The sequence below is a fragment of the Globicephala melas genome, chromosome 2, assembly GCF_963455315.2.
Source record: "Globicephala melas chromosome 2, mGloMel1.2, whole genome shotgun sequence".
NCBI lineage: Eukaryota > Metazoa > Chordata > Mammalia > Artiodactyla > Delphinidae > Globicephala > Globicephala melas.
Window position 1 is genome coordinate 68,203,995 of NC_083315.2, and position 23,184 is coordinate 68,227,178.

At 36.0% G+C, this 23,184-nt stretch overlaps 1 protein-coding gene across 6 annotated transcripts in view; it reads left to right on the forward strand.

The window, feature by feature from the left end:
- The window catches only part of DENND4A (DENN domain containing 4A), a 132,855-nt gene that overhangs the window by 50,284 nt on the left and 59,387 nt on the right, over nucleotides 1–23,184 (forward strand). For all 6 annotated transcript variants that reach the window (XM_030875216.2, XM_030875218.2, XM_030875217.2 and 3 more), the window contains exons 5-11: nucleotides 10,997–11,066; nucleotides 12,632–12,801; nucleotides 13,622–13,863; nucleotides 16,755–16,821; nucleotides 18,217–18,275; nucleotides 21,025–21,169; nucleotides 21,425–21,600. In XM_030875216.2, the coding sequence (XP_030731076.1) occupies nucleotides 10,997–11,066; nucleotides 12,632–12,801; nucleotides 13,622–13,863; nucleotides 16,755–16,821; nucleotides 18,217–18,275; nucleotides 21,025–21,169; nucleotides 21,425–21,600 (929 nt within the window). The remainder of the gene's footprint in view (nucleotides 1–10,996; nucleotides 11,067–12,631; nucleotides 12,802–13,621; nucleotides 13,864–16,754; nucleotides 16,822–18,216; nucleotides 18,276–21,024; nucleotides 21,170–21,424; nucleotides 21,601–23,184) is intronic.

Sequence of the window (23,184 nt, forward strand, 5' to 3'; positions counted from 1 at the left end):
GGTGCTGAATCCTCTTAGCTTTTGCTTGTCTGTAAAGCTTTTGATTAGGGTTTCTCCATCGAATCTAATTGAGATCCTTGCTGGGTAGAGTAATCTTGGTTGTAGCTTCTTCCCTTTCATCACTTTAAGTATATCATGCCACTCCCTTCTGGCTTGTAGAGTTTCTGCTGAGAAACCAGCTGTTTACCTTATGCGAGTTCCCTTGTATGTTATTTGTCATTTTTCCCTTGCTGCTTTCAGTAATTTTTCTTTGTCTTTAATTTTTGCCAATTTGAGTACTATGTGTCTCAGTGTGTTTCTCCTTGGGTTTATCCTGTATGGGACTCTCTGAGCTTCCTGGACTTGGGTGGCTATTTCCTTTCCCATGTTAGGGAAGTTTTTGACTATAATCGCTTCAAATATTTTCTCTGGTCCTTTCTCTCTCTCTTCTCCTTCTGGAACCCCTATAATGCGAATGTTGTTACGCTTAATGTTGTCCCAGAGGTCTCTTAGGCTGTCTTCATTTCTTTTCATTCTTTTTCTTTATTCTGTTTGACAGCAGTGAATTCCACCATTCTGTCTTCCAGGTCACTTATCCGTTCTTCTGCCTCAGTTATTCTGCTATTGATTCCTTCTAGTGTAGTTTTCATTTCAGTTTTGTATTGTTCATCTCTGTTTGTTCTTTAATTCTTCTAGGTCTTCGTTAAACATTTCTTGCATCTTCTTTTTCCGAGGTCCTGGATTATCTTCACTATCATTATTCTGAATTCTTTTTCTGGAAGGTTGCCTATCTCCACCTCATTTAGTTGTTTTTCTGGCGTTTTATCTTGTTCCTTCATCTGGTACATAGCCCTCTGCCTTTTCATCTTGTCTATCTTTCTGTGAATGTGGTTTTTGTTCCACAGGCTGCAGGATTGTAGTTTTTCTTGGCTTCAGCTGTCTGCCCTCTGGTGGATGAGGCTATCTAAGAGGCTTGTGCAAGTTTCCTGATGGGAGGGACTGGTGGTGGGTAGAGCTGACTGTTGCTCTGGTGAGCAGAGCTCAGTAAAAGTTTAATCTGCTTGACTGTTGATGGGCGGGGCTGGGTTCCCTCACTGTTGGTTGTTTTGCCTGAGGCAACCGAACAGTGGAGCCTACCTGGGGTCTTTGGTGGGGCTAATGACAGACTCTGGGAGGGCTCACACCAAGGAGTACTTCCCAGAACTTCTGCTGCCAGTGTCCTTGTCCCCATGGTGAGCCACAGCCACCTCCCACCTCTGCAGGAGAGGCTCCAACACTAGCAGGTAGGTCTGGTTCAGTCTCCTATAGGGCCACTGCTCCTTCCCCTGTGTCCCAATGTGCACACTACTTTGTGTGTGCCCTCCAAGACTGGAGTCTCTGTTTCCCCCAGTCCTGTCGAAGTCCTGCAGTCAATTCCCACTAAACTTCAAAGTCTGATTCTGTAGGAATTCCTCCTTCCGTTGCCAGACCGCCAGGTTGGGAAGCCTGATGTGGGGCTCAGAACCTTCACTCCAGTGGGTTGACTTCTGTGGTATAAGTGTTCTCCAGTCTGTGAGTCACCCACCCATCAGTTATGGGATTTGATTTTACTGTGATTGCGCCCCTCCTGCCGTCTCATTGTGGCTTCTCCTTTGTCTTTGGATGTGGTGTATCTTTTTTGGTGAGTTCCAGTGTCTTCCTTTCGATGATTGTCCAGCAGCTAGTTGTGATTCTGGTGTTCTTGCAAGAGGGAGTGAGAGCACGTCCTTCTACTCCGCCATCCTATTTTCTTACTCTTAAATCTAGTATCAGTCCTGAATATAGAGAAATTTCCCTAATCTTAGTTGTAGGGTCTTATTTTAAGCAATGGGTTGTGGTTTATATCTTTTAACAATCTTTGTTTCCATTGACTATAAGGTAGTAAAAGCAAATTTAGATCTCTGTAGGAGACGTACAATGACTTCTAACTCGTTCAGAAAAACTAAAATAGACATGCAATGCAGGTAACTTGTTTTCATATCTGCCAAATGTTTATATAGAGAATCAGACAAAGGTTAGATTTAAATTATTGATGTGTGGATAATACTCAAGGGTATAGTTATTATAGCTTATTTTTGATTTGGGGAGATTAGGTGGCTTGATTGAAAGCATCTACTAGTTTTCAAAACCAGGAGGAAAAAAACCCAAAAAACCCAAACCCAAAAAACAGTCTAATGGACATGAGGAAATGCATGTTGAGTCTTTCCCCAAGTTCATACATGATTTTTGTACCAGGTTTACAGCTTTGGCCTCAAAAAATGTTTCCCCCACTTCTCACCTCCCATTAAAAGCTTATGGCGGGCTTCCCTGTTGGCGCAGTGGTTGAGAGTCTGCCTGCCGATGCAGGGTACACAGGTTCGTGCCCCGGTCTGGGAAGATCCCACGTGCCGTGGAGCGCCTAGGCCCATGAGCCATGGCCGCTGAGCCTGCGCGTTCGGAGCCTGTGCTCCGCAACAGGTGAGGCCACAACAGTGAGAAGCCCATGTACCGCAAAAAATAAATAAATAAAAGCTTATAGCATGGAATATCTTTTTCCATCCCCTCACTTTCAGTCTGTATGTGTCCCTAGGTCTGAAGTGGGTCTCTTGTAGACAGCATATATACGGGTCTTGTTTTTGTATCCATTCAGCCAGTCTATGTCCTTTGGTTGGAGCATTTAATCCATTTACATTTAAGGTAAGTATTGATATGTATGTTCCTATTACCATTTTCTTAATTGTTTTGGGTTTTTGTAGGTATTTTCCTTCTCTTGTGTTTGCTGCCTAGAGAATTTCCTTTAGCATTTGTTGTAGAGCTGGTTTCGTGGTGCTGAATTCTCTTAGCTTTTGCTTGTCTGTAAAGGTTTTAGTTTCTCCGTCAAATCTGAATGAGATCCTTGCTGGGTAGAGTAATCTTGGTTGTAGGTTTTCCCCCTTCATCACTTTAAATATGTCCTGCCACTCCCATCTGGCTTGCAGAGTTTCTCCTGAAAGATCAGCTGTTAACCCTATGGGATTCCCTTGTATGTTATTTGTTGTTTTTCCCTTGCTGCTTTTAATATTTTTTCTTTGTGTTTAATTTTTGATACGTTGATTAATACATGTCTTGGTGTGTCTCTCCTTGGATTTATCCTGTATGGGACTCTCTGTGCTTCCTGGGCTTGATTAGCAATTCTCATATCAGACAAAATAGACTTTAAAACAAAGACTATTCACAAGAGACAAAGAAGGATACCACAAGGCTTCCCTGGTGGCGCAGTGGTTGAGAGTCCGCCTGCTGATGCAGGGGATACGGGTTCGTGCCCCGGTCCAGGAAGATCCCACATGCCGCGGAGTGGCTGGGCCCGTGAGCCATGGCCGCTGAGCCTGCGTGTCTGGAGCCTGTGCTCCGCAACAGGAGAGGCCACAACAGTGAGAGGCCCACATACCGCAAATAAAAACAAAAACAAAAGAAAAAAAAAAGGACACTACATAATGATCAACATATCATTCCAAGAAGAAGATATAACAATTGTAAATATTTATGCACCCAACGTAGGAGCACCTCAATACATAAGGCAAATACTAACAGCCATAAAAGGGGAAATCGACAGTAACACATTCATAGTAGGGGACTTTAACACCCTACTTTCACCAGTGGACAGATCATCCAAAATGAAAATAAATAAGGAAACACAAGCTTTAAATGATACATTAAACAAGATGGACTTAATTGATATTTATAGGACATTCCATCCAGAAACAACAGAATACACTTTCTTCTCAAGTGTTCATGGAACATTCTCCAGGATAGATCATATCTTGGGTCACAAATCAAGCCTTGGTAAATTTAAGAAAATTGAAATCGTGTCAAGCATCTTTTCCGACCACATCACTATGAGACTAGATTTCAATTACAGGAAAAAATCTGTAAAAAATACAAATGCATGGAGGCTGAACAATACACTAGTTAATAACCAAGAGATCACTGAAGAAATCAAAGAGGAAATCAAAAAATACCTAGATACAAATGACAATGGAAACATGATGACCCAAAACCTATAGAATGCAGCAAAAGCAGTTCTAAGAGGGAAGTTTATAGCAATACAATCCTACCTTAAGAGACAAGAAACATCTCAAACAACCTAACCTTACACCTAAAACACTTAGAGAAAGAAGAACAAAAAACCCTCAAACTTAGCAGAAGGAAAGAACTCATAAAGATCAGATCAGAAATAAATGAAAAAGAAATGAAGGTAATGATAGCGAAGATCAATAAAACTAAAAGCTGGTTCTTTGAGAAGATAAACAAAATTGATAAACCATTAGCCAGACTCATCAAGAAAAAAAGGGAGAAAACTCAAATCAATAGAACTAGAAATGAAAAAGGAGAAGTAACAACTGACACTGCAGAAATACAAAGGATAATGAGAGATTACTAAAAGCAACTATATGCCAATAAAATGGACAACCTGGGGACTTCCCTGGTGGCGCAGTGGTTAAGAATCTGCCTGCTAGTGCAGTGGACACAGGTTCGATCCCTGGTCTGGGAAGAGCCCACATGCCACAGAGTAACTAAGCCCGTGCGCCACAACTACTGAGCCTGCACTCTAGAGCCCGCAAGCCACAACTACTGAGCCCATGTGCCACAACTACTGAAGCCCGCACACCTAGAGCCCATGCTCTGCAACCAGAGAAGCCACCGCAATGAGAAGCCCACGCACTGCAATGAAGAGTAGCCCCTACTTGCCACAACTACAGAAAGCCCACGTGGGGCAATGAAGACACAATGCAGCCAAAGATAAATAAACTAAAATAAATAAATTTATTTAAAAAAAAATGGACAACCTGGAAAAAATGGACAAATTCTTAGAAATGCATAACCTTCCAAGACTGAACCAGGAAGAAATAGAAAATATGAACAGAGCAATCACAAGCACTGAAATTGAAACTGTGATTAAAAATCTTCCAACAAACAAAAGCCCAGGACCAGACGGCTTCACAGGTGAATTCTGTCAAACATTTAGAGAAGAGCTAACACCTATCCTTCTCAAACTCTTCCAAAATGTAGCAGAGGGAGGAACACACCCAAACTCTACTAGGCCACCATCACCCTGATACCAAAACCAGACAAAGATGTCACAAAGAAAGACACCTACAGGCCAATATCACTGATGAATATAGATGCAAAAATCCTCAAAATACTAGCAAACAGAATCCAACAGCACATTAAAAGGATCATACACCGTGATCAAGTGGGGTTTATCCCAGGAATGCAAGGATTCTTCAATATACACAAATCAATGTGATACACCATATTAACAAATCAAAGGAGAAAAACCGTATGATCATCTCAATAGATGCAGAGAAAGGTTTTGACAAAATTCAACACCCATTTATGATAAAAACCCTGCAGAAAGTAGGCATAGAGGGAACTTACCTCAACATAATAAAGGCCATATATGACAAATCCACAGCCAACATCGTCCTCAGTGGTGAAAAACTGAAACCGTTTCCACTACAATCAGGAACAAGACAAGGTTGCCCACTCTCACCACTATTATTCAACATAGTTTTGGAAGTTTTAGCCACCGCAATCAGAGAAGAAAAAGAAATAAAAGGAATCCAAATTGGAAAAGAAGAAGTAAAGCTGTCACTTTGCAGTTGACATGTTACTATACATAGAGAATCCTAAAGATGCCACCAGACAACTACTAGAGCTAATCAATGAATTTGGTGAAGTAGCAGGATACAAAATTAATGCACAGAAATCTCTGGCATTCCTATACACTAATGCTGAAAAATCTGAAATAGAAATTAAGGAAACACTCCCATTTACCATTGCAACAAAATGAATAAAATATCTAGGAATAAATAAAATAAATCTAGGAATAAAATAAATAAATAAAAAATAAATAAATAAAATAAAATAAATCTAGGAATAAAATATCTAGGAATAAACCTACCTAAGGAGACAAAAGACCTGTATGCAGAACATTATAAGACACTGATGAAAGAAATTAAAGATGATACCAACAGATGGAGAGATATACCATGTTCTTGGATTGGAAGAATCAACATAGTGAAAATGACTCTACTGCCCAAAGCAATCTACAGTTACAATGCAATCCCTATCAAACTACCACTGACATTTTTCACAGAACTAGAACAAAAAATTTCACAATTTGTTTGAGACACAAAAGAAAAAAGAAAGAAATGTTATTTGTTGTTTTTCCCTTGCTGCTTTTAATATTTTTTCTTTGTGTTTAATTTTTGATAGTTTGATTAATACATGTCTTGGTGTGTCTCTCCTTGGATTTATCCTGTATGGGACTCTCTGTGCTTCCTGGACTTGATTAGCAATTCTCATATCAGACAAAATAGACTTTAAAACAAAGACTATCACAAGAGACAAAGAAGGATACTACAAGGCTTCCCTGGTGGCGCCGAATAGCCAAAGCAATCTTGAGAACGAAAAACGGAGCTGGAGGAATCAGGCTCCCTTACTTCAGACTATACTACAAAGCTACAGTAATCAAGACAGTATGTTACTGGCACAAAAACAAATATAGATCAGTGGAACAGGTTAGAAATCCCAGAGATAAACCCACACACATATGGTCACCTTATCTTTGATAAAGGAGGCAAGAATATACAGTGGAGAAAAGACAGCCTCTTCAATAAGTGGTGCTGGGAGAACTAGACAGCTACATGTAAAAGAATGAAATTAGAACACTCCCTTACACCATACACAAAAATAAACTCAAAATGGATTAAAGACCTAAATGTAAGGGCAGACACTATCAAACTCTTAGAGGAAAACATAGGCACAACACTCCATGACATAAATCACAGCAAGATCTTTTTTGATGCGCCTCCTAGAGTAATGGAAATAAAAACGAAAATAAACAAATGGGACCTAATGAAACTTAAAAACTTTTGCACAGCAAAGGAAAGCATAAACAAGACCAAAAGACAACCCTCAGAATGGGAGAAAATATTTGCAAATGAAGCACCTGACAAAGGATTAATCTCCAAAACTTATAAGCAGCTCACGCAGCTCGATATCAAGAAAACAAACAACCCAATCCAAAAATGGGCAGAAGACCTAAATAGACATTTCACCAGAGAACATATACAGATTACCAACAAAGACATGAAAGAATGCTCAAAATCATTAATCATTAGAGAAATGCAAATCAGAACTACAATGTGATATCATCTCACACCAGTCAGAATGGCCATCATCAAAAAATGGCATGGACATACATACACTACCAAATGTAAAATAGATAGCTAGTGGGAAGCAGCCGCATAGCACAGGGAGATCAGCTCGGTTCTTTGTGACCACCTAGAGGGGTGAGAGGGAGGGAGACGCAAGAGGGAAGAGATATGGGGATATATGTATATGTATAACTGATTCACTTTGTTATAAAGCAGAAACTAACACACCATTGTAAAGCAATTATACTCCAATAAAGATGTTAAAAAAAAAAAAGGCAAGGGGCCTTCCCTGGTGGTGCAGTGGTCAAGAATCCACCTGCCAACTCAGGGGACGTGGGTTCGAGCCCTAGTCTGGAAGATCCCACAGGCTGCAGAGCAACTAAGCCCGTGGGCCACAACTACTGCGCCTGCGCTGTAGAGCCCGCAAGCCACAGCTGCTGAGCCCATGCACCTAGAACTTGTGCTCCGCAACAAGATTAGCCACCACAATGAGAAGCCGGAGCACCACAACAAAGAGTAGCCCCTGCTCGCAGCAACTAGAGAAAGCCCGCGCGCAGCAACCAAGACCCGATGCAGACAAAATTAAAAAATAATAAATATATTTTTAAAAATAAAAGCTTGTGGCAAAAAGTTTCAAGAATTACTAGTTTTTTAACCTTTGAACCATAAGCCTTAAGTGATTTGGACTTTGATTGATTTAGAATAGAACAGGAATATTTTAGAGCTGGAAGAGAACTTAAGAGTGTCATGTGGTCCAAAACTGCAAAAATGTGTAGTTAAGGATATTTAGTCCAGGTGCTTTGATTTGCACAGCAAATTTTTGGCTAATTTGGGACTTTCTCCTCAGTTTTTAGCTCATTGAGAGTATTTTTTTAATATTCTCTACAAGTGGCTCTTGTTTTACAACTTTTCGGGAATGTCAGTGTTTGATTTAGCAAGTTGATTTAGAAAAGTGGAGTTATTAACAAACCAAGTAGTTAAATCATGCACGTAATTCCAGAAGAAAGGTTTTTGCCATGACAAACCACAGTGCAGATATTTTATGGGTTAAATGTTTAAAGTATTTTAAGAACAATGGCTCTTCCTACTTTCTGTTTTGCTGAACCTTTGTATAAGAAGAAATTTAGAAGAAGCTTCTTGTATCCTTGGCTCTTTTCTTCCAGGGCCCTTCTAACTTTTACTTTAAGTCTTTATTTTTTATTTTAGGATATTCCTTTCGGTTTCTACCGTATCCACATGGTCATATATAGTTCCTTTTTTATCATCACAAAAGTTATTGAAGGTTATTTTGTTATCTTTACAAATTTGGCTTATTGGGAACTGGAGTTGAGATTGCAATACAGGACCCTTTATGAATTTTTTACCCACCCGATAAACTAAAAGTCCAGTTTGCCTACATTCATAATATCCACTTGAATTTTATACATCCATTCTTTTGATGCAAAAATATTGAAATGTTTATTAAAAAATAAAATCCCAACAGAGCAATGAGCATAACTTAATGTCCTAAATAAGTTAGGATTTAACATACTAATCTGCTGGGGACATATTAAAAATGTTTGAGAAAGTGCAAAATTTCTAGATGATGAGCCAACTTATTGTATCATTGTTCATAATAGTCCCCCCAAAAGGAAACAACCTAAATGTCCCTCAGTAGGGGAATGGATAAAAGAAACTGTTTCTTTCATTAATGGAATACTATCCAGCGGTTCAGATGAAGCAAGTAGATCTGTATCAACGTAACTAATTCTCAAAATCATTTTGATGAGTGAGAAAGCAAGCCATAAAGGAGTATATTCAGCGCATCACCATTTATTAAAGTCATAAAGCATACAAAACATCTTTACGTACTTAAAGATGTGTATATTTACGTAGTAGAAATTTTTAAAATGCGTGTGAATGAAATGCGCTAGCTTCAGGCTAGTAGTTAGAGGACAGAAAGGGATGGAAGGTGATGCCTCAATCTCTAGAGGACAGAAAGGGATGGAAGATGAGGTTTTAGTTAAATCTGTAATTTTTTTATTTCTTTATAAATTAAAATATCGGAAGCAAATAAGGTCATTGTTAACATTTGTTAAAACTAGGGGGTGAGTAAATGGGTGTTTGTTATGGTAATCTCTTAAAATTTAAAAAATGTATTTCTTAAAATAAGTGTATTTTCTTTATATATTTGTTCTCAGTGCTAAGTATCTGTCCTCATGTACTGGTCCATGCAGGCACTCTCCATCATGTATGCACAAACACATCCCCTCACATTCATTCCTTTAACAAGTATTTATTAAGTATTTCTACATAATAGGCACTGTTTTGGGTGCTAGATACAGCAGTGGACAAAACAAAGCCCTTACCATCATGGAGCTTATGTTCTAGTGGTGGAAGGCAGATAATAAATTAGAGAATATACAATATGCCCAGTGGTGGTAAGTGCTATCTATGCATGGAAAAAAGAAAAAAAAAAAAAAAACAAACAGATAGGGGCAGTAGGAAGGACTGGGGAGGGTAGAGGGAGACTTGTTATTGTATGTAAGGTGATGAAAGGAAGGCTGTCTAATAAAGTGACATTTGAGTTGAGGCCTGAAGGAGGTGAGGAAATGTGCTCTGTGAATGTATGTCACCACCTCATGTCAAGTGGTGACATCTCCTAAGTTACATATCCGTTTCAGACTTCTCACCTTACCTCCATTTGACTCTATGCTTGGATGTCTAATAGATGTTTCAAACTTAAGATGTCTAAAACTCCTTTTCTTTGCCCCCAGATCTGCTTTACCCATAGTCTTCTTCATCTCATTGGTAGCTGGGACTAGGAATTTGAGACTCTTTGAAGAGTAGCTGTTATTTAAAGGCGCGGTACTAAATAGATGAGATCATTTAGAGAAAGTAAAGAAAATATCACATTTAATGATCAGGAAAAGAGAGGGGATGCTACAGGGGAGACTGAGGACTGGCCAGAGATTTGGTGGCGAGGGACCCAGGAGAGTGTGATGCCTCAAAAGCCAAGACAGGAAAATGTTTCAGGAAGGGAGTCGTTAGTGGTATCAAAATCTGCTGAGAGGTTGAAAAAGATGAAGACTGGGAATCAACTGTTACATTTGGCATCATTAAAGTCGTTAAAGTGTTCTTTTAAAAAAATGATGGGATTAAAACCTGGTTTGGAATGGATTCATGAAAGAATAGGAAATGAGGGCTTCCCTGGTGGCGCAGTGGTTGGGAGTCCGCCTGCCGATGCAGGGGACACGGGTTCGTGCCCTGATCTGGGAGGATCCCGCGTGCCGCGGAGCGGCTGGGCCCGTGGGCCATGGCCGCTGGGCCTGCGCGTCCGGAGCCTGTGCTCCGCGATGGGAGAGGCCACGGCAGTGAGAGGCCCACATACCGCAAAAAAAAAAAATGAGGAAATGGATATGGCAAATTACAACTCTTGAGTTTTGGTATAAAGAACTGGAGAAAAATCTGGCAATATCTGAAAGGTGTTGTGGAATCAAAAGAAAGGTCTACATACACGAGTAGGTATTTCTTTTTATCATTTCTGCCCAGAGTTTGGGCTTAGAATAAAATCTAAATTTTTTATGGTTTAGTTTTGTTTTAAAGGGTCGTTATCCTCATGTTATTGCTATCGCAAGGGGAAAATATGTTACATTTTACTTCTGAAAGAAAATTAGGCAATAACTCCAATAAAATGCTGACAAAATAACCAAGTGAAAATAGAAAGAAATCTGTCACTACATCTTAGGAAATACATACCGGAGAGATCAAAGAGATTCCATTTTATTAAGTTACTACCTTTTACAATTTAATGATATTTCCTTTTTTTTTTAATTCAGTGGGGATCAGCAGTGTACTTATGTTATAAAAAATCGGTGGCAAAGACTAACACTATATCTTATAAAGCTGGTAAGTATAATTTTTCATGGAATACTTTATAAATGTATTATGGGGCCAATAAGATTAAAGAAAAAAAACAAAATCTGTCTTACGATGTGTTAGTGTCAGGACTGGGACTATAACCCATGTCTTTTGATTGTTTTGTCTTCATCCATACTTTATTGGCTGCTTAATGGAATATTAATTTTAAAAGAAGGCAAGGTTTTTAAAATATTAGGTTTAAGTAAATAACTAATAAGTAGATATCGTTCTCTTTAAGTTTTTAAATCAGTAGAAAATGTGGAAGAGTATTTATTGTCCTTTTAAATTAATGTTTCCTTAATATTTATATTAAATTTAATCAAATCTATAGTTCATATGTAATTATATTTGAAAATAATCTGAAATATTATAAACTAACTTGTAATTTTATAATACATAGTTGAATTGCCAGAAACCTCAAAATATCAAATTATGTACAAGAGTGCAGATTCAACCTTTTAAAAAATAAATTTTTAAAGTTAGTGTCCTAGACTCCTAACTTCTTCTACCTGTGATTTTCTGGGGTCCATAGTTCATCGCTATTTCTATAGTTACTTAAAGGCTATACCGTTACTTCATGACTTGAGAAAGTAATGGAGAGTTAACCGTAAATCCTCATGGGATTAACTGGCTGGCTAGCATATAATTAGAGAATTTTAGAACTGCCTTGGACCTCTATATCTAGTTCATCTCACTTTATAGTTGAGAAAACCAGAGACCTATAGGTACATGATTTGTCCAAAGTCAAACAGATATTAGTGTAGCAGACCAACTACTCATATTCTTAGTTTATCATTTTGTATTTAACATCATGTCTGGTGATGGTTTCCACTTGACTTTAAGGGTTCAAGGTCAGGGAACCTATTTTCTGTTTCTAGTCCCACAAAATCCAGGACAAGAGTCTTCTCTGAGGGTTTGTTAGGTAGAAGATACCTGGACTACTCTCTAGACTAGTCTATTTAACATGAAATAATATGGGCACTTGAAACTCTATTTTCATGTAATCTGGGATTATTCAGAAGCTGGGGTTAAGCTGATACTATTTTAAAGACATTGTAAATATGTGACTTCTATTTTTTTGTGTATTTTTCTTGTATTTGTCCTAGAAGTTATATATATAGTCCTATAGAATATCTATTTTAATGTGTCAAAAAAACCCTAAGGGAAAGTTATTGAAAGCTAGTGAAGTGGATATATGCATTTGAACATTTCAAAAAAAAATAGTATGTTCATATGCTTTAAGGCAGTGTGACCACAAAATGAATTTTTAGGAGTGTGTTTATATTTGTGTATGTTGCTTTAGAATAATCTTTATTGTTTACCTTACTAGCCTTTGTGGATGAAACTTGATAAATATTACGTAGTTAATATGAATAGTTTGAGGATTAAAATCTATATGAATCCTACTAAAGTATTCAGAGTTACTTGGTGAACATATATGTAATGTTTTGGTCTTCCAAAAGTGTTAAATAATAAAGCATTTTAGCCTCATTCAAATTATGAGCGCCTAAATTCAAGACATGATGAGCTAATATTTATTATTGTTTTTATAGGTCTAATTTGTAGATACCCTCAAGAAGATTATGAGTCATTCTCACTCCCAGAATCTGTTCCCCTATTTTGTTTACCAATGGGTGCAACTATTGAATGTTGGCCATCAAATAGCAAATACCCTCTCCCTGTATTTTCTACATTTGTGTTAACTGGAGCCTCAGCTGAAAAGGTACTATATGTTTAACAAATGATATCTGCAAATTTCTTGTACATTTTCAAGTCTTAAGTTTCATATGCAGGAACAATAGAAAAAAATAACTGGTTAAATTGAATCTATTACGCGCACCTTTTCCACTTTGTTAAAATAACTATATATCCAGAGACATAGGAAAAGAGAATTTCATTCTGTCCCATATACCCAAGTGCTTTTTTTGTGAATATAGTGAAAGATTTTTTTCATCATCAAATGATGATCCTTCATTGCTTCATTTTCTGTGTTGTAAAAACTTTAAAGTAATACTAAAAACATTATTAAATATGCAGTGTTATTTAGAATCATAAACTGTTATATTGTTGGAATGGACTTTGGAAATCATCTAGTCTAACATCTTCATTTTATATATTGGGAAATTGAGGTCTAGAGAAATTCAGTGAATTGTCTGAAGTTGGAATTTGTATTTCCTTATCTAAAATTCTGTCCCACTCTCTATTAAATAATTATTTTCAATAACTTTCTTGTAGAGAATATTGATACAGTTGCTTTTACTCTTTATAAAACAAATGCAATTTAATTAAAACACCTTTTTTTTCCCAATAATGAGACATGAGAGTTGTGCTGTGTAGTTTTGTTGTTGTTGTCGTCGATGTAGTACTTCAAGAAAGCAAGAGTGTTATCTCTTCACCACTGGGTTTCTGGTACCTGGCACCTTGCTTGGCTCATAGGCACATAATGGCTCCTAATATAGCTCATCCATTAAATATTTAACTAATGATGTGATTGGAATAAATGATATAAGGCATATTTATCAAATATATTACTTGTTTTCCAGGTCTATGGTGCTGCTATTCAGTTTTATGAACCATACTCCGAAGAGAATCTCACAGAAAAACAGAGATTTCTTTTGGGTTTAGCATCATCAGCAGATGAGAAGTCTGATAGTTCCAAGACAATTCACACTAGTAAATGCATCTGTCTTCTCTCTCACTGGCCTTTTTTTGATGCATTCAGGAAGTTTCTGACTTTTCTATATCGTTATTCCATCTCTGGGCCTCATGTCCTTCCAATTGAGAAGTAAGTTAGAAGCCTTTTTGGTTCAAAATTTGGCAGCTCTTTCCATTATGTGTGGTGTATTTGTACTGGTAATTGAGTAAATTTTATTTGGAAGCTAGATTTTTCAAGAGAAAAAAAGTTTGGTTGATTCAGTTCTCTATTATACCTACAGTTTTGTTATTTTAGATAATTTTATCTCTAACAAAATGAAATAAATGTTTCATCTTTTTGATACTCTTGTGAAGTTTGGAGATCCTAATTAGCGGGGTTTTTTACAGGTTTTGTTAATTCTTATTTTACATGTAATTTGGGTTTATATGGACCTTTAAAATATTCCTTAGTATTTTTAGATATGAATTTAAAGGAAACATTAGATAAATGTATTTTTTATTCTTTTTAAAATTTTTGTGATTTACTTTAAGATCACTAAAACTGAATAATCTTTAATGTAGTAAGGTTTGACACAAATGAGATCTAAACATCACCACTGTTATTTGACTATTGTTTATTTTATATCATCTGTCACTTAAGCTCTTTTGTGTTCTTAGGCAGAATTCTGTGATTCTAATGACAGTTGAAAGTGATAGAATTATTATAAGAACATTCAATGTAAAATATTACTTTATAATTTTTCCTTGCAGTTTTCTGCCTGCATCTCAGTATTCTAATCCACCAGTTCTCAAATTTTTTGATCTCAGGACCACTTTATACTCTTAAAAATGAAGACTCTCCCCCAAAGAGCTTTTTTTAATGTGTTATATCTATTAATATTTACTACATTAGAAATTAAAACAGAGAACTTCAAAAATATTTATTAATTTATTTTAAAAAATGATAAACCCATTACATGTTATCATAAATATCTTTTTTTTTAATAACCATTTCCTAAAACAAAAAAATTAGGAAGAAGAGGCATTGTTTTACATTTTTTGCAAATCCTAATGTCTGGCTTAATTGAACATAACTAGGTTCTCATTTTATCTTATTTTAATTTTTTTTTGGCCATGCGGCATGTGGGATCTTAGTTCCCCAACCAGGCATGGAACCCATGCCCCCTGTATTGGGAGCACGGAGTCTTAACCACTGGACTGCCAGGGAAGTCCCATAGCTAGGTTCTCATATATGCTTGTGCTTTCAGTCTGTTGCAATATGTTGTTTTGGTTGACGTAATGAAAAAAACATGGCCTCACACAAATATGTATGTGGAAAAGGGAGGGCATTTGAATAGTCTTTTCAGAAAATTGTGGATTTTCTTTTTTGACAGTGCACCAAAACTTGACAAGTATAGTTTGTTATAGGCTACTGTCAATGTGGAATCTGAAACTTTAGTGATGAACTTTCTCTGTTACAGTAAAATCTATTGGTTTATCTCTTTGAGTGGAACTTTTATACATGTGTGATTTTGTAGCATCATACATTCGTCATTTGGAAGATACTGGTTCACTGAGTTAACATAGATACATCTCGCTATCAAAATTTAAAAATCAGATTTGTGAATATAACCACCTACATCAGAAAACTTTTTGAGTATTGAGAAATTGTCAAGTTTATGGTAGCAAGATTCTAATTTTCACTTGAAAGCTTGAATTTATTTACTTATTTGTTTGTTTGTTCCTCCTTTGGGGTTAACTGAGAAAAAGGTTTTAGTATTCCATTTTGATTTCTCCCTTGGCTTTTTAAAAACAGCTTTATTGAAATATAATTCACATATCACACAGTTTACCCATTTAAATTAGTATACAATTCAATGTTTTTTTAAAACATGCATTCACAGGGTGTACAGCCATTACCAAAATCTAATTTTAGAACATTTTCATCCCCTAAAAGAAACCCCATACCCATTAGGTGTCCTGCCCCATTCCCCGCTCATCCACTCAGCTCTAAGCAACTTACGTGGTCTTCTTTGACTGGATCCTTTCATCTTTTCGTAATGTTTCCAAGGTTCATCCATACTGTAGCATGTGACAGTACTACATTTCTTTTTATTGGAAAGCTTGAATTTAATTATTGGCAACAAGTACTGTAAGTTATTTTTCTTGAAGCAGTAGCCTCACTTTGTTCATTTTAATGTAGAAAATATCTACTGAATACCCACATTGGATAACGTTAATATGTCTTTTGTTCTTTCAAGGAAAAATGGCATTCTGTGGGAACACAGCAAAACAAAAACAGCTAATTCACTCATAACTCGGTCACACAAGTGCTCTTCCTCAAGACAAACATCATACTCCTGTATGCAGCAGAAGTGCTTTATGCATTCTTCCCCTTTCATCACACAGATTATTTATAAGTATACACTGCAGAGTCAAAATTTAATAAAATTAATAGTATTTACTGCTTCATCCAAGACATTCTTAAGTGAAACTGAATACAACAGCTACAGTTCAGTGCCACTCCCTTGATTCATAGTAAGGGGCAGCAGTTTTATCCGCAATGGCTTTTGCACCATCAGTGCAAATATCAACACAGTGGAAATGGCAAATGGTGTCTTTAAAAAGTAGCTTTGACCTTGCAGATTCTCCCTGAATGGGTCTTGGGGATCTTTAGGTATTCATGGATCACACTTTGTTTTCTGTTTGGTAATGTCCACATCTCTGATACATTGTTTGTTATCTTCTTAGGGAGAGGGAGAAGTTACAGTGGCTTTTCAGACATTAATAGCACAAACATTATTGAATGTGAGAAAGTATTAATATGAAAAGTTTGTGGGTGGGTTTAGATAGAAGCAACTTTCCTGGGACAAATGATTTTTGGTTGTTGTTTGTTCACTTGCTTTTGTAGTAGCAGAGATTTCGAAATTATAGGTACACAGAGCTTTTGACTCAACCTGGACTTGTGGTGACATGTTGACCTTTATTAGCATATGGTATTCACTTTGGAATCAATCAGGTGTTTGTTTGTTTGTTTTTAAGGCATATTTCTCATTTTATGCATAAAGTTCCTTTTCCATCTCCTCAGAGACCACGGATTTTAGTTCAGGTAAGATTTTCATGATATAAGTGTTTAGTTAAATAATTATTGACTCTGTCAAAATGTACCATAAGAATAACAATTTTATATGGGTAAAAAAATCAAATGAAATCAAAAGAGAACCAGATACTGTTTTACGTTGGAGTTTGGACCCTTATGGTTTCATTAACTGCCTCCCAGACAGACATCTAATGTTTCCTCTTAGATAAAGCATTGCAGAGTTAAAGAAGTAGACAGCAGTAGATGTTTTGAACACGTAAAAAGGCACTGCTTTCCCTAAATTTATTCTTGGTATTTGAACATTTGTGCCTTTGGCACTTATTCCCTAAGTTAAATGTATTAGAAGAGATAAAAGAAAAAGCTGTGTGCTTTCATATACTGCAGGAAGAATTGCTCATATCTTTGTGAGAGGAGGAAGTTTAAAGTGAACATCAATTATTTTCCCCATCTCTTTTCCCTGTTGACTTTATCTTTAGTCTTCTGTTTACATTTCTTTTTTGTCTATGCTCTTTATATGTAAGTTGTCTTTTGAATCTATTTAATCAGGATTTTTGAAGTGATTTTGAGAAACTATTTCATGTATTATCACTATATGTGCCTTGTATTTATCACAGCCCTTAATGGAGTATCATTCAAAATTAGAAATCATTTATAAATAGATATTTGCAAATTTGTATAGATCTGCATAAAATTTTAAATGTAGATTAAATTAATTGCATTAATATATTGATACAGATTAAATGTCTAGAAAAATATCATTTTGATAAGCTTTATAAGTAGTCTGCATATCTACATATCATCCCAGGTTACTTCTTGTTATTTGGTGCCAGAATACATATAGCACACTCAGTTTGAATACACATAAAAGATGTTTTATAGCAGAAGTTGGCAGGTTTTTTATGTTGAGGCCGAAACAGTGTTTCAGTCTTTACAGTAAAGGCCATACTGTCTCTCTGGAAACTACGCAGCTCTGCTTTCATTGCACAAAAGCACCTATAGGTAACACGTAAACAAATGTGCATGGCTTAGTTTTAATAGGACTTTATTTATAAAAGCAGGTGGCCTGTGGATTTGCCTTGAGGCCATAGGTTTGCTAACTCTGGTTTTACTGTATTAAATGAATAATTTAGTCTTTCGATACAGATTTGTTAAATGGCATCAGGGAAATGTTGAGAAACAGAAGAAAAGAGATAGGATTCAGAGTAAGAAGAGTTAGTAGTTAGAAGAGGTCAGTCATCAGGACATATTTTTCAGGATCTTAGTGATATAGATGGTTCCTATACTGGTGAATGGGGATATTGAAACTTTATGGGCATCGTCTATATATATATGGTTTTTTCTGGAAGGTGGTGTTTTAAAGTTCATCTTTATATTTCAAATATTTTGTTTTAAATCTATTTTCAGTTATCACCACATGATAATCTGATTCTCAGTCAGCCTGTTTCTTCACCTCTTCCGCTAAGGCAAGTAAAATTTCATTTGTGTTTCTCTAAATGTAGTGTGAGCTAAAGTAACATTCAAGTATTTTCTCTCTTTCCTGGGGAAGATCGCAAGTGTCGATGGAAATACTTCTCATTTAGTTGTTTCTTACCTAAATTTCTTTTACTTAACAGTGAGATTAAAGGTCTTAAAGAGCACAGAAAAACTTTTACAATAGTGTTTGGTATTTTGTGTATCCATTTATTATGATTAAGTACATGCAACTACATAAATACGTATCTATGTCTGTAGATTATGAAAACAATTTTTTTAGCTTTAAATATCCTCTGAAGAACATTCAAATGCAATTAATTTTAAATTTAACCCCCAAATAAAAAATTATTTATAAATACTAGTCCATGGAATAGAATAATGTATTTCATCACCTTAAAAGTTCAGAGAGGGCTTCCCTGGTGGCACAGTGGTTGAGAATCTGCCTGCTAATGCAGGGGACATGGGTTCGAGCCCTGGCCTGGGAGGATCCCACATGCCGCGGAGCAACTAGGCCCATGAGCCACAACTACTGAGCCTGTGTGTCTGGAGCCTGTGCTCCGCAACAGGAGAGGCCGTGATAGTGAGAGGCCCGCACACCGCGGTGAAGAGTGGCCCCCGCTCACCACAACTAGAGAAAGCTCTTGCACAGAAACGAAGACCCAACACAGCCAAAAATAAATAAATTAATTAATAAACTCCTACCCCCAACATCTTCTTAAAAAAAAAAAAGTTCAGAGAGATTATGAAATATGTTTTTTCTTAAGTATCATTTCTTGAAATTTAATTAGCTGTGTAATTTTTCTAGCAGGGAAATAGTTACAATATAATTAAGTTATTTTGTAGCACATACCTAAGGGAGACCAGCTGCCATCTTTGACATTAATTTTGTAAGAATTGCAGATTATTTCATCACCAGATCTTGGCCCAGAGTGACCAGTGTTTTCTTAACCTTTGCTTGAGCTGAGAATAAATTAGAAATACTGACTGAGACTACTTTAAAACAATTCTACATTACCCAAGAGCCTTTTTTTATTTTTTGGTAATGGCTTTATTGATATATAATTTACATACCATACAATTCACCCAGTTAAATTGTACAATTCAATGATTACATTCACAGAGTTCTGCAAATATCACTATAATCAATTTTAGAACATTTTCGTAGCTCCAAAAAAACCCTGTACCCTTTAGCAGTTACCCTCCCTTACCCCTCCCATCCCTATATACACAAACACACACACGCCCCCTTCCCAGCCCCCATCCCTATATATACAGAGACACACACACACACACACACACACACACACACACACACACACTCTCTCTCCCCCTTCCCAGCCCTAGGCAACTGCTGATCTGCTTCTTTCGCTTCAGATTTGCCTGTCCTGGACATTTCATATAAATGGAATCATATAAAATGTGGCCTTTTGTGTTTGGCTTCTTTCATTTGGCATGTTTCCAATGTTTATCCACGTTATAGCATGCATCAGTTCTTCATTCCTTTATATTTCCAACAGATATTTCAGTGTATGGATATACCACATTTTATTTATCCATTTATCAGTTGACAGACATTTGGGTTGTTTCTACTTTTGGGCTACTATAAATAATGCTGCTATGAACATGCACAAGTTTTTTGTGGGCATATGTGTTTATTTCTCCAAGAGACTTTATTAGTTTTGGTTTACTTTTAAAAAGTTAATTTAGTGAAGCCAATTATTTAACATTATAAAGATGAAATACTGGTTAGCTTACTGAATCATTTACTTTTTTTTTAATTTTTTAAAAAATTTATTTTTTTATTTTTGGCTGCGTTCGGTCTTTGTTGCTGTGCGTGGGCTTTTCTCTAGTTGCGGCGGGCGGGGACTACTCTTCATTGCGGTGCGCGGGCTTCTCATTGGGTGGCTTCTCTTGTTGCAGAGCACGGGCTCTAGGCGAGCAGGCTTCAGTAGTTGTGGCACTCAGGCTCAGTAGTTGTGGCTCGTGGACTCTAGCATGCAGGCTCAGTAGTTGTGGCACACGGGCTTAGTTGCTCCGCAGCATGTGGGATCTTCCCGGAGCAGGGCCTGAACCCGTGTCCCCTGCATTAGCAGGCAGATTCTTAACCACTGCGCCACCAGGGAAGCCCAGAATCATTTACTTTGTTAATACAGTATTTTGTTACCATGTACAATGTCTAAGTTTTGATTATTAATTTGCTTTGTATATGTGTATCATCACTTAGTAGCTCTTAATTAATATTATCATTACAATAGTAAAGATAATCTAGCTATTTGTAAATCCAAATTTTGAGATGTGTATCTACCTTAAGGAAGTTGGGCCTGTAAGTCACATACGTTTTCTGATAATTACAGAGGAAGATGAGCCATGTTAAAAAAACTTGCATTAAACGATTTGCTTTCAACCAAAGCACCCCTCTTATACATTGAATTCTTTATTTGAACATTATCTACATGGCAGATCTTTTTATATAAAATGAAGCAGATGACTTTTCATTTTCCATATTTAATACAATGCAGAAGAATTGAATGATTTCAGAACCTCATAAAACTTCATTATTTTCATAGTGTGTTTCTGATGCAGTGTTTTCCCTACATAAGAGCAACAGTCATGTTTAAAATTAAATATGTAATATGAACTATAATCCTACCCTAATCATGAACTTTTAAAAATTATTTTGGATAATGAGGTGTTTGATCTCTGTTTTCTTTAATTATATATTTTTGTTTGGATTTATAGTGGTGGCAAGTTTTCAACACTACTTCAGAATTTAGGCCCTGAAAATGCTGTGACACTACTGGTGTTTGCAGTAACAGAACATAAGATTCTTATTCATTCCTTACGGCCTTCAGTGCTTACTAGTGTGACAGAAGCATTAGTGTCTGTGAGTATTTCTTATTGGTAATCAGTTTCATTTTAAACCTAATTATTCATATAATTTAAAGCTGTTTTAATGCTTAACTAAAATTCAGAGTGTAATGCAGTTCAATTTTCTGGCCATTAACACTAGTTGTAATTATTTAATAAGCATTATACTACTTTTGGTATAAATATTTAAAAGACAGATTTTTGTGTGTGCTGATGAATTATGCTTCAATGTCAAACAGCTAAATATTCTCTTATCTTTTATTTATCCAAGATGATTTTCCCTTTCCACTGGCCATGCCCCTATGTTCCTCTCTGCCCACTGGCTTTAGCAGATGTCTTAAGTGCACCATGTCCGTTCATAGTAGGAATTGATTCAAGATACTTTGATCTCTATGACCCTCCACCAGATGTCAGTTGTGTTGACCTAGATACCAACACAATTTCTCAGTAAGTTCGTTTTAATGATTCTACTTCCAGTAATTTACAACTTTGTAGTGTATGTATGTAAATGTATTTTTTGTGAATGATAACTAGAATTCTTTTGAGCTATGTTGTTTTTATATTTGGGGTTTTTACCATCTTTGAATCAGTTCTTACTATACTTTGATGGGATAAGTTTAGTGTATTATCTACATGGCAGCTCTTTCAATATTTGAGAAATATTATAATCTTATGCTTACTTAGAAATTTAAGTAAGAAATGTAAGGATTTTATAATTTTCTCTCTCTCTATTGGAATAATATTTAAGTTGTAGCTAAGCTACTGGAACTGTATATTTACAGCTTTTTTATAATTCAGTGTTTTCTCTTGTATTGTTATTTTCAGTTAAATCATACTTAAGCTCTTCAGGGAAGAGGAAATTGATGCAATACCACGTTGCATCCACAGGATATACTTAAAATAACTGCAAGTTACCCTATTAGTAAAGCCCAAAAGCTAGTATACCTTTTACAATTTAAGTACGTATTTGTGAGATAGGTTTTTCTCCATTTTTAAATAAGCATGTTTCATATTAAAGCCTTTTGATTTAATTCTGAAATCTTACATTAATTCTAGTATTGTTATATGTCAAAACCTCAACTGCCTAAACCATTAGAAAAGTTTAGCGAAAAATAATTTTCTTTCATAAGGCATGTATGCTTTCAAAAGCCTAACCAAGAAAATATGGGATGTACTTTGTGCATTAAAGCCATTTTATATATGGGATAAATAGCGTCAAAGATTCTTTACCATGAACATTTCATACTTTACCAGAAATATTTAATTCTTCAAATATTAAATTAGTATCTTTTTTTTGGCCAGTTGTTATTGTTACATGACATAATGTTTTTAAAAATTGAAATTCAGGGTGGTAAATAAGTATATACATTTTCTCTCTTTTTATACTTTTATACTTTTCCTCAATTTGTTAAAAGAATTTTTTTTTATTATTTTAACTTTGTTTTGATTACTAATGAGTTAAAGAATCAAAGAAACATGACTTGTTTGCACTCATCAGTGGTCTTCCTTCTTGGTTTTATCGCCTTTCCAAACCTATGGGAAGACTAAACTAGTGAATTAATAGCTTTCTACTTTCCTTCCTCCTGAATTTCTGGAGCCTCAACCTGAAATTTGAAAGAAAAATCTGAGTATGAAATTTGTGGTTTCCTTTTCCCTTCTCTGACTCATAAATACATATAATAAGGAATATATTATGAATGTCAAGAAATTTCTGAAGAAAGGGAAATTAATATCTGATATGTACTAGGCATAAAGCTGTATGCATAGCCTAAGGTATCTCATATTATTCTGTGTATTTTGTGAGGTAGTTTTTACTAACCAGTCTGACAGACAGATAAGAAAACCAAAGCTTAGATTTTTAAGTAATTTATAAAAAGGCACGTAACTTAATACTGCCAGAACTGATTTTGAAACTATCATTGTCTGACTCTATAACTATTACTTCTGCCACTAATTACTGGCTTACTACTTATGCAATAGTAATCCTATAAATGGAACTCACTATGAATAAAAATGCAGAAGTCTGTCATA